Here is a 12050-nt window from a genome sequence, read left to right on the forward strand (position 1 = left end):
CTAATTGATCAGCAACGAAACAACATTAACCAGGGCAACTTTAAGCAAGGAGACACTCGTGCTATCTGGATGAGAGCTAGTGTGGGTGTGTGTACACAAGTGGGGGAATCGCACCGCATAGTGTTGGCATAGTTCCATGCAGTTAACTGTGGCTGAATTTAGTTGGCCTAGAAAATAGGAGGGACTGAGTTGATATTACTAAGATTGGAATTTGTGGCTCAAGAATTTTTTCCCCAAAACCTGATGCTGCTTTGACTTTTGAAGCCATCCCCTCCGCAAGAGCGTGAGATCAGATGCCCAGAGCAATGAAGCACATACAGCTTCTTGCTTTGTTCTAGATGCCTGTGATGTCAACTGTTGCATGATAAAGACAAAAGGATTATAGGAACTGCCATACCAAGTTCCACCGGTGATCACCAGAGTCCACGGTCTGTCTGGCCACTAACACTGTCTGTGGCCACTAACAGAGGCTTGAAATTGCACATAAAATAAAAAAAATAAACTCCTGTAATGGACATTTATGTGGAATAAACTACCTGTGGGGATTATGAAGAAACTTCTCCAATTGGTTATACGTTAGTTTATGCCATGAAATATGGAAGGGTTTTTTAGTCCCTTATAAAATGCTTTGATCATCGCTAATGTAACTCTAGATTTGTCATTATCCATATAGATATCTCATCCTTTTTTGAATCCTCTGGTCTCAGACATCTTGTGGCAGTGAATTCCACAGATTAACTATGCTGTGTGTAATTTACCTTTGTCCTTTTTTCAAGTGGATTCTGGGGGCAGAGGAGCTGTTTGTGTTCGTTTTTATCAGGTGAACAGAGATCGTCAGTCTTTCTTTAGACAATATTTTTGTTAGTATCTGACTGCAGTTCTGCCTTTCAGCAAAGCTGATGAATTTGAGTTGTGAGGTAGGGTGGGTGGGGATGTCACTTTTGATGGATCCTGACCTTCAGGCGTTGTAACATTTCCAGAGTGACTGACACACACATCCACTCCCCTTCGTGCACACTCTGATGAAAGGTGAATAACTCACATCTGACCTGAAACGCTTAATTATTTCTGCATACCTCCTGTTCCCAGAGATTTTTAGGAAGAGTTCTGTGTGAGTGACATACAAGATACTCTAATAAAGAGCAGCTGGATAAAGGAAGGAAGCAACAGGAAGTAACCACGCTTACCAAGAACCTTCTCTCTGCTTTGAGAGTGAGAAGCAGTGTATAAGCTATGTCATGTTGTCTTACAACAATCCCTTCCCCAAACAGACTCCCCCCCCCCATGCCTAAGGAAGTGAGAGAAGCTTCCTTTACCAGGGTGCTTTTTATGATGAATGAATAACCTGAGCAGACAGAGAAGGGTTGCAGTGGCAGAGGATTTGTGGGTTGGAGTTAGAGAGTGGAAGAGAACCTGCTACAGAAATGAAGCAGACTTGAAGTTGTTTTTGAGTATGGTCCTACAAGCCAAGTGTGTTCTTCAGAGCCAGTCCCTGCACTCTCCAGCCTTCAGTGTTTCTCTAGCATGTATGTAACACAATGTTCACTTTCTCCTGTCCAAGCAGTTTTGTTAAATAGGTGTGCTTCTCTCTCGTGCATCTTCCCCCTTTAATGATTGTACTTTCCTGTCTCCTGTAGTCCCTCAGCACTGGGGCCCCTCAGGAAGGAGTGTTTTCCGGAGACGAAGTGAAAGCCGCCAAGCGCCCCCGAGTGGGGAATTCCAGGAATCCCGAGGACTATGGACAGAACCCAGATTACTTGGCCTTCATGGAGACCCTGCTGCAGACGCAGTACCAGCCAGGACCACAGAGCAACATGTTTTAACCAGGATTAATAATAATAATTAAAAAATTAACCCTTTTCAACCCTGAGGAAAAATAACCAGGAAACTGTGGAACAAAAGGCCAGCCCCGTGCAATAGCCTGCTGTGAATTCCTTTCTTCGGCTCTCGGTTTGGACTGCAAGAAAATCCTGTCTGGCTACAGGCTACCTCTACTCTGTCAGCTGCATTGCTGACCAATAGAATAGGGAGCTCAAAACCCCTTCAGACAGCATTTCACATGAAGACTTCGGAAGAGTTTGTACTAGTGGAGCTTTGCGACTGGCTCCTTTTTCTTTTTTTTTTTAAGGTTTGGAAAGGGTTAAAATTAATGAAAAATGAAATGACTCAGATTTTTAAACCACATCAAACTCTTTTGTCTTTAAAAGGTGCTATTTCCCTGACTACTGAAGCAGCCTTTGAACCCTGATTTCTGTACATATAAATCACCTTTGTGACGTTTTCTATAAATGAGCATTATTAAGAAAAAAAAAACACAAACACAAATAGGAAAGCAACAATTTCCACAAATAATTTTTTCTAGATCGTGGCTTTAAAACAGAAAAAAATAAAATCATTTCTCCCTCCTCCCCACCACTGAAATGTAATTTAACACTGCAGTGGGGAGAGAGAACAAGAGCAGACATCGTGGGTTGTTTTTTAAAGCAATGTTTTCTTTGTAACCTGGGGAAGCGGGGAAAGAAATGTCTCATAACCCGAATGTTGTTGCAGTCGATGAATTAGACCGTGGGTGTGTGCATTTCTGCCCTGTCGTCAGCAAAGGGCAACCAGTGGGGAAATGGCTGGACATTAGTGTTTGCTCCTTCTACTCCTCTTCCTTGCCTTTTCCTTCCCCATCTTTGCAATCACTTAGACTCTGCGGCCTCAAGCGTGCATGCCTTTCGATTCAGATATGCCACTTGATTCTTCCCCTCACCGATCTGGCAGGCATTGTTCTGTTGCTGCCATCCCCTTTAAGAGCTGCCACCCCCACCTTTCTATCGAGAGTGGCGTGCAAGGGGATTGTTCTGGCTCTCTATTAGGCATGGCTCCCAGAGGAACTTTTTCCTTTTCTTTTTCTTTGGTTTTGAGCTGTGCAGCTTACAGTTGCGTGAATCATTCCATGACAGAAGCCTTGGAGGTGTGTGTATATTCTCTTCTTCCCCCTCCCCCCATTAAAGAAGAAATTCCCCAAACGCCTTCAATTGCTGTGACATCCTTTACTTGGGTAAGGAGTGAGCCTTTGAGATGCTCCTGGTGAAGCGGGATGAAAGCCTGCATTTGTTTGGGCTCAGTTCATTGAGTATTAAAATGAGTGTTAAAGTCAGAAACAAATCTTGAAATACTGAGTAGGCAGCTCCCACCTGAACTCTGTGTAAGCACCTCCTCCTGTAGAACTGTTATGGAACAGTGTTGCATAAAAGGCCTTATCCAAAGCCCATCAAAGTTGGTGGAAAGAGACTCCTACTGACTTCAGAGGGCTTTGAATCAGGTTTGAAGTGAAGAGAAATAAGTAGACTTCGAGGAGAACTGCAGGGAGATGAGGCTGCTGCAGTGTGTGTGCATGGGGATGGGGACATGGTACTTATACAGCACATATTCAGTCCCACCTTTGTGTCTTTGCCTGTGAGTTGACAAAGCTATCCAGGAAACGCGTCCTCAGCAATCTTTTTCACTTGAGTCCCAGAAATTTCTGAGCAGGGAGGAACAATACTCTCTTTTTTTTAAGCCCCCTTGTAATACAGTCAATATATATTTTTTTAAGTGACTGTGTTTAGATATCTTCATGGGAACGTGGGAAGCATTTGCGGGATAACACAGTAATTATTAGCATCTTAAGAGACTGGACGGATATTCAGCTGTCCCAGTCAGAGAATGGAAATGGAGTGAAGTGTTCTTTCTTGGGGGAATTAGAATTCCCTTCATTTCTTGCTGCCTCTGCTGAGAGGTGTTTTTTGCATTTTTTTTTTTTTTAAGTGTGTGTTATAACACAGTGTGAAATCCTTTTAGGTAGTTTTGTTCTTGTTTTTTTTCTTTATTTTAAGTTTTCAATTTCTCCAAACGAATCTGTCTCCAAAAAAGCATTAGACTGAATTTATCAAAGAAGAATGTACTTTTTTTTTTTTTTTTTTTAAGGAAAAAAGGACTGTTCTTAAAAGCCTCGTTCTGTGTCATTTTGGATAGAAGACGAATTAGAACCTAGCTGAAGTCTCTCTCCTTTATTTTGTGCCGCACCTGTATAGCGATTACTCCTGCGTAGCTGTCTCCTGTTGGCTAGAACAAGATTTAAAAGATAATTTGCTTGTATAAAAGAAAAAATGGATGTTTTAATGGTTGCCAGGCCACAGAGAAATATTTAAAACAATTGAAAGAGAATTTAAACAGCAGAGGATTTTTTTGTTTTTGTTTTGGAAGTGGGGAGGGGGAAGGGAGGTAGGGCGGGATTGGTTGGGAGCAGTGGGCGGATTTCCTCTGCATGTTAAAAAAAAAAAAAAAAAAAAAAAAGAGTCCTGACTGAAGTAGCATCATTACTGTATTCATATGTAGTACCTTTTTTAAATACTATTTATATTGTAAAAACAAAAAACAAAAAAAGTGTGTTTCCCTGACCCCATATTCAGATGGTGAGTTATGTTTAAACGTGAATCTGGAACTGTAGAATGCCCTTCTTTGTTGCTGGGTTTTTCCTGTTTTGTTTGTTCTTAAAGCCCCCTTTTGGTTCAGGAATGACTTGTGCAGTTTATCTATAATGACCATGTTGAAGGTTTCTGTGCATCAGACTATGGAAAAGGAAATAGGAAATGCACACTTCTTCCCCACCCCCCAGTGAAATATATTTGTAAGTGTCTGATTATGTGCTATAAAATTATTGATTTTTTTCCTCTTAGATTAAGAATGTGATGTATTTTTTTGCATTTTTTTTCTCTGCCTCTAGGTTCATAATGAATTAAAGGCTGTTGAGCACTTCAGAATTACAGTTTTTAGGAGGTTGAAGTCTCTTCATTTCTATATAAAAGCTACTGTGCTGAAGGGGAAGAAATCTCCCAAGTCAGAGTGGTTGGTGAAAGCTGACCAGTAACTCGGTCATGAGAATCTGAGGTTGGTGAATTGGAATGTGGTCTGCCCCTTCTCTCCTAAGAGCAGGACAAGAGCTCTGTCCTTGCACCCCCAACAGTTCAGAATTGAAATTGCAATGATCCAAGGTCCAGGACTTGGTATAGCTGGATCAGTGCCATAGAAGCACTGGTTAGTTACTGACCAGTGAGAGTTTTTAAGGCCCAAAATAGGGAGGTTGTGGAATTTGTCAGAGGTTTTTAAGACGAGGTTAGACAAACACCTGACAGGGATGGTCTAGGTAATATTTAGTCCTGCTTTCAAGCAGGGGACTGGACAAGTTGACCTATCGAGGTCCCTTCCAATCCTACATTTCTGTGATTCTGTAAACCACCAGTGGCTATGTATTACTGGATATCTGTCTTTTAACCATCCCACTAGTGGTTCAGCATGCCTGTCTAGCCCTTGCATGTCACACAGATAATGAACCTTTTAAACTCATCCTTCTGATTGTCACCACCTTTTCTTCCCTCACTTGAGTTCTGACATTGTTTTATAGAGACATCTCACAAACTGCTACAGTTAGTGACTAATGCTTTGGATCACTTGAAAGCAATATCCCTTAGATTTCAGCTCACCAATACCTGCCTCCTAGCTTTACTCAAGGTAGTCTGATAAAACCATATTATTTGATCCAGATGCATGAGAAGGATGTGAGAGCCAAAGTCTCCGCTGGTGTAATTCCATTGCAGTCACTAGCAGAGAATTTGTGCTGTGATTTTAAGGTCCGCTATCTTGTGACCTGCCATAACCAACAACCCTTTGTGAAGGGCCAATAAAGCCACATTAAGGACCAATAAAATGTTTCCAAGCAGCAGCCTTGGACCAATATCAGAAAGACAAAGATCAACATGTCCTATCAGAGCATCATAGAGCTGGGATGGAGTAGATATTTTCACACTAGCCTTCCCAAGTCTTGAAACTCTGTGGGTCTAGAAACTTGTCTAGGCCTTTTCTCTATTCAATCTACCACTGAGGTAGATTCTGCAGGGCTGAATAGCAAATTGCTATCCCATGTCATCTCACAATGTGAGCTCCATGAGGATCGGGTGTGAATACTGCTTAGCTAGCTTAGCCTCATTCACTATTCCTTCGTCCCCATGCTCTGAGCACCATATGGGGTGGGGTGGAGAGTCTTCTGTTGAATGCCCTTCATTAGTCTCCTCTTCAAATCTGTCATATCCCTGGGGATTTGGGATGTTTCTGACCCATGCACCTGAATTGCAGTGGTAGCTGGAGAATGTTCCTCTGTCCTTTTTTGCCCCCTCCCCCCCCCACCCCGTGCACACACCTTTCCTTCTCCTCGATTTGCCTCAATCCTATTTCCTCTAATCTCTGGAATTCCCACTCCTTCCCCTCTCATCTTGAGTCAGGTATAATCTGTTTGCAGGAGTTACTATGTATTCTGCAGGTTTCTGTTGCCTGGTAGCCTGGACCAGTGTGTTGAACAGACTGCAAAGCCCTTCACTGGCCTGCCCTGTGGAGTTCTTGTCATAGGGCGTGTCTACACTACCGCATAGTGTTGATCTAACATACACAACTTCAGCTCCTTGAATAGCATAGCTGAAGTTGACGTACTTAGATCTACTTACCATGGTGTCTTCACGACGGTAAGTCGACAGCTGACGCTCTCCCATTGACTCCGCTTGTGCTCCTCGTTCTGGTGGAGTACCGGAGTCGACGGGAGAGCGCTCAGCAGTTGATTTATCGCGTCTATACTAGACGCGATAAATCGACACCCCCTTCCCCCCCCCCCCCCCCGCTGGATCGATCGCTGCCCGCCAATCCAGCGGGTAGTGTAGACAAGCCCATATAGCTGCAGTCAGTGATGGGCCCAGATTACATGGGTCTTTGGCCAGATAACCATCCCAGCTCTGAAGCCCTAAAGAACACCACTTTTGCTATTGTAGTTTCAGAGAAGTACAGCTCCTGTTTTGGGGCTTGTGATTAGCGGGATGTATTCATGAGCAAACATCTTAAATCCTGTAGTGTAAAAGCTGGTAGAGTTCCCTTTGTGAGTCCGTGTCACAAATCGTCATACACACAATAAACCTGTTCTGTGATCGTTGCTGGCAGCATTGAAAAGACAGGAATGAACAGGCTGCTTATTTTTGCTCAACGCTGCCAGACAGAATTTAGCCCTAAGCCTGGAGGGTGGAATAGTGGAGGAAGAGAGATGTTTAACTCCTCAGTTTTTCTGTCTGACGGAAGACACAGCAGCTCAGTAAGGGATGAGAGGAGGATTCTTTTCTTGCAGGTGAGGAGTAATTTGGAACATCATGTTAAAATAGCAATGCTGTTGGGGCTATGCGTTGCTACATACTTTACATGCATTGCCTCTTGATGCTCAAGATCAAAATGTTATGGCCTTTACTAGGAACATATGGACTAGTTCTCCGATCAAGATGATAAATGGCCCCAACTTCTAACCACGTTCCTCAGCTCTTCACCTTTTTGTTTCACCTGATCTAGATGTGGAAGTGCCATGAGACGAGTGATCTCATTGTATTTCGGATCCAGTTGAAACAGTGACTCTTACGGGTGTGTTCTCGCAGGTCTCCAGCATAGCGGTCTGGGTGCTTATCCGCACCATTTTGAAGCTTGCCCACCATTTCTCCCATCATCCTGCGGCCTCCCAGCACTAGGATCTTTGAACACAGAGGGCCAGGAGTTTTCAATACAGCTTCCATGCTCTCTCTCCAGTTTCCTTTGTACTTTCCTTTTCACTTGGCTGTAGTTCCATGATCACACTCCTTTTAAGAGATGAGTAGATGAAAACAAAGAGAAGGGTGAGAGGTGACTTGATTACATGGGGAACAAATATTTAATAATGGGCTCTTCAATCTAGCAGAGAAAGGTACAGCATGGTCCAATGGCTGAAAGTTGGAAGCTAGACAAAATCAGACTGGGAACAATTGCCCAAGGGTCGTGGTGGATTCTCTCACTTGCAATTTTAAACATCCAACCTTGATTTTATCTAAAAGATCTGCTTTAGGAATTATTTTGGGGAAGTTTTATGGCCTGTTATACAGGTTGTCAGACAAGATGATCGCAATGGTCCCTTCTGGCATTGGAATCTCTGAATCTATAAAAGGGCCGCCTCAGATGCTCCTGGAATCCATGTTTCAGCTCTCTCATAGCACGTGTATCAGTTGGGGTTATTTTGTTTTGACATTTCTCTTTTCCAGCCGTTGGTATGAGTTCTGCATCAATGTTGCTGCTTCAAAGGATGCACTGAAACCCTTCCTAACTAGAGCGGGTCGAAACTTGACATTTCTGTTTTGTGGACAGTTGACATTTATGAAATTTGTTTCCATTCCAGATTACAACAAAGCAAGTTTTTTAAATTTGCTGCCAAATGGAAATTCAAAAAAAAAAAACCAAAAACCATTTTGAAAACTTCATTTATGAGGAAAATTTTTAAATTTCGTTTCAGAACAAAATGTTTTGTTTTGATTTTTTTTTTCATTTTTCATTTTTACATTTCATGCCATGTCAGTAGCAATAGTGCATAAGATGGCATGAGATACAATCCTAGAAATGTAAGGCTGGAAGAGACCTGGAGAAGTCATCAAGTCCAGTCCCCTGTGCTGAGGCACGACCAAGTAAACCTAGAACAGCCAGGACAGGTATTTGTCCAACCTGTTCTTAAACCTCCAGTGATGGGATTCCACAACCTCCCTTGGAAGCCTAATCCAGCACTTAACTACTCTTCTAAAGATATAGCCATGTCCCTGAGTGAGCAAAGCTTTTGACACTGTCTCCCACAGTATTCTTGCCAGCAAGTTAAAGAAGTATGGGCTGGATGAATGGACTATAAGGTGGATAGAAAGTTGGCTAGATTGTCGGGCTCAACGGGTAGTGATCAATGGCTCCATGTCTAGTTGGCAGCCGGTGTCAAGTGGAGTGCCCCAGGGGTCGGTCCTGGGGCCGGTTTTGTTCAATATCTTCATAAATGATCTGGAGGATGGTGTGGATTGCACCCTCAGCAAGTTTGCAGAGGACACTAAACTGGGAGGAGTGGTAGATATGCTGGAGGGTAGGGATAGGATACAGAGGGCCCTAGACAAATTAGAGGATTGGGCCAAAAGAAATCTGATGAGGTTCAACAAGGACAAGTGCAGAGTCTGCATTTAGGACGGAAGAATCCCATGCACCGCTACAGATTAGGGACCGAATGGCTCGGCAGCAGTTCTGCAGAAAAGGACCTAGGGGTTACAGTGGACGAGAAGCTGGATATGAGTCAGCAGTGTGCCCTTGTTGCCAAGAAGGCCAATGGCATTTTGGGATGTATAAGTAGGGGCATTGCCAGCAGATCGAGGGACGTGATCGTTCCCCTCTATTCGACATTGGTGAGGCCTCATCTGGAGTACTGTGTCCAGTTTTGGGCCCCACGCTACAAGAAGGATGTGGAAAAATTGAAGGGAGTCCAGTGGAGGGCAACAAAAATGATTAGGGGACTGGAACACATGACTTATGAGGAGAGGCTGAGGGAACTGGGGATGTTTAGTCTGCGGAAGAGAAGAATGAAGGGGGATTTGATAGCTGCTTTCAGCTACCTGAAAGGGGGTTCCAAAGAGGATGGATCTAGACTGTTCTCAGTGGTAGCTGATGACAGAACAAGGAGTAATGGTCTCACGTTGCAGTGGGGGAGATTTAGGTTGGATATTAGGAAAAACTTTTTCACTAGGCGGGTGGTGAAACACTGGAATGCATTACCTAGGGAGGTGGTGGAATCTCCTTCCTTAGATATTTTATGGTCAGGCTTGACAAAGCCCTGGCTGGGATGATTTAGTTGGGGATTGGTCCTGCTTTGAGCAGGGGGTTGGACTAGATGACCTCCTGAGGTCCCTTCCAACCCTGATATTTTATGATTCGACCATCAGCCTTTCAGTTAACAGCCAAACACTGATTGTGCTAGAGATCCAGCTGCTTGCTGAAATGTTGCACTACTAGCTTGACTTAAATCACTCTTTAAACCTGTGTTTAAACACGCTGTATATCAAGCCATGTCATAGTATGCTCATAGTAATGATACAATCGATTTTTAAAAAAATTAAAGGGAGCTGCTACTTAGTACAGATTGAAACTTCTTATCTTATTTTCTAGATCAGGATGTCACCTGTTTGTGTTGTGAAACAGTTTGACACAAATTTGTGGAATTTTTCATCCAAATAGACAATTTCACTAAAAAATTCAGTGTTTCTTGAAAAATTTCCAATCCACTCTCTTCCTAGCTGTTTTTTTCCCTATTCAGCTCTCCAGGTATTTGGAGATGAATACAGTGAATCCAATTAAAAATGAAAATCAAGAGAATACTTCATTTTTTCTTTCCTATCTGAGGGTGGCCTAAGAATGGGGACTGGAAGGCTTCATGGTTAAGTAATGAAAGATAGATCTGAAAAACTATCTAAACCACTAGTTCAAATCCCACCCAGATCTGTAGGGTGGGCTCACTGATATTCCGTGGCCTGTATGAAATGAGATGGACTCCAGCTGCCCAAGGACAAATGTCCACAACTCAGAACCATTGCCACGAGGCTCTCCCTCTTGCTGCTGATCTCAACAGAGAGGCAAAAGACTGAATGAGATGTTGTCACTCAACTCCACTCTTTCATTTGGTCCCCTCCATAGCAGGGTTGAGGCTTATCTGCAGGCAAAGCTTGCCCTGCTCTTGCCTCGGTTTTTACCTCTTCTCTTGAGTTAATAGGATTTCAGTCTCCAGGGCTGTCAATCCTGCACCTTTCACCAGCACTGAATAAATGAATGAAGAAAAAGAATACAGAACCATACTCCTGTGGATTGAATCTCGGGGCTCGTCTACCTGCAGAAGTTGTACCGGTGTATAAAAGTGTGGGTGTTTTTTTTTTGTGTTTTGGTTTTTTTTACTTTTTAGCCAGTACATCCCCCGCATAGGGATACACTTATTTTGGTTTGAGTGACTTGTTTCAATTTAGCTTAAATTGATCAGGTTGAGCTAAACCTGCGGAAGCCACTCTTAAACTGAAATAGAATTCGCACAGGTTTAATAAGTGATTTAAGTTAAACTGGTGCAACTTTTCCGTGTATTCAGGTCTTCAGAGACTTCCACCCCTCCCGTCTCCTTCCCCCTTTCCTGAATGTGGAATCTGTAGCTCTGCTTACAATAAGATTGTGGTTTCTAAAACAGAGTGATAAAGTTACTCATTTTGGGGCAAGGGAATATTAAGTATTTTTGTTTGCTTGATGCTGGGGATAATTCCATTGAGGATTAAAGGTGATGGTGTCACATCAGGGTGTTGCTTTAGACATCTCCTCCTCTATGGCTTGGTAATCTGGGGGGAGAGGAAGCAAAAATGAAGACTTTCTCCAGAAGGTTCTTCTACTGGAGCTGAGGCAGCTGAGTCTTTTCCACTCCACTCTCCTCCTACGAGAAAATCCCCTAATCCCATTGCCCTGCACCTCTTGCAGTCATTAATAGCATGGGAAAGTGGTCTGGTCTTTGCAATGGTTTAAATGACTGTTAAGGTGCAAGGCAAATGGAGAATCGAGACCACTCTGTCTGTAATAAAATGTCTGAAGGACTGTTTTGGCTGAGCCCCAAACAAATGAAGCTGGAGAAGAGAGAAGGCACAGATGTGTGACTAGGGTAGTATCAGGTTTCAGAGTAACAGCCGTGGTAGTCTGTATTCGCAAAAAGAAAAGGAGTACTTGTGGCACCTTAGAGACTAACCAGTTTATTTGAGCATGAGGTTTCGTGAGCTACAGCTCACTTCATCGGATGCATACTGTGGAAAGTACAGAAGATCTTTTTATGCACACAAACCATGAAAAAATAGGTGTTTACCACTACAAAAGGTTTTCTCTCTCCCCACCCCACTCTCCTGCTGGTAGTAGCTTATCTAAAGTGATCACTCTCCTTACAATGTGTATGATAATCAAGGTGGGCCATTTCCAGCACAAATCCAGGGTTTAACAAGAACGTCTTGGGGGGGGGGGGGCGGGGCGGGTAGGAAAAAACAAGGGGAAATAGGTTACCTTGCATAATGACTTAGCCACTCCCAGTCTCTATTCAAGCCTAAGTTAATTGTATCCAATTTGCAAATGAATTCCAATTCAACAGTCTCTCGCTGGAGTCT

General features: G+C 43.2%; 1 protein-coding gene across 5 annotated transcripts in view; it reads left to right on the forward strand.

Moving 5' to 3' along the window:
• KDM4B (lysine demethylase 4B) overlaps window positions 1-12050 on the forward strand; it is a 215546-nt gene that overhangs the window by 170902 nt on the left and 32594 nt on the right. For all 5 annotated transcript variants that reach the window (XM_007072095.4, XM_043535975.1, XM_043535976.1 and 2 more), the window contains one exon: window positions 1638-4917. In XM_007072095.4, coding sequence (XP_007072157.1) covers window positions 1638-1823 — 186 coding nt within the window. In that variant the 3' untranslated portion in view covers window positions 1824-4917. The remainder of the gene's footprint in view (window positions 1-1637; window positions 4918-12050) is intronic.

The sequence above is a fragment of the Chelonia mydas genome, chromosome 25 (genome assembly GCF_015237465.2).
Source record: "Chelonia mydas isolate rCheMyd1 chromosome 25, rCheMyd1.pri.v2, whole genome shotgun sequence".
Lineage (NCBI taxonomy): Eukaryota > Metazoa > Chordata > Testudines > Cheloniidae > Chelonia > Chelonia mydas.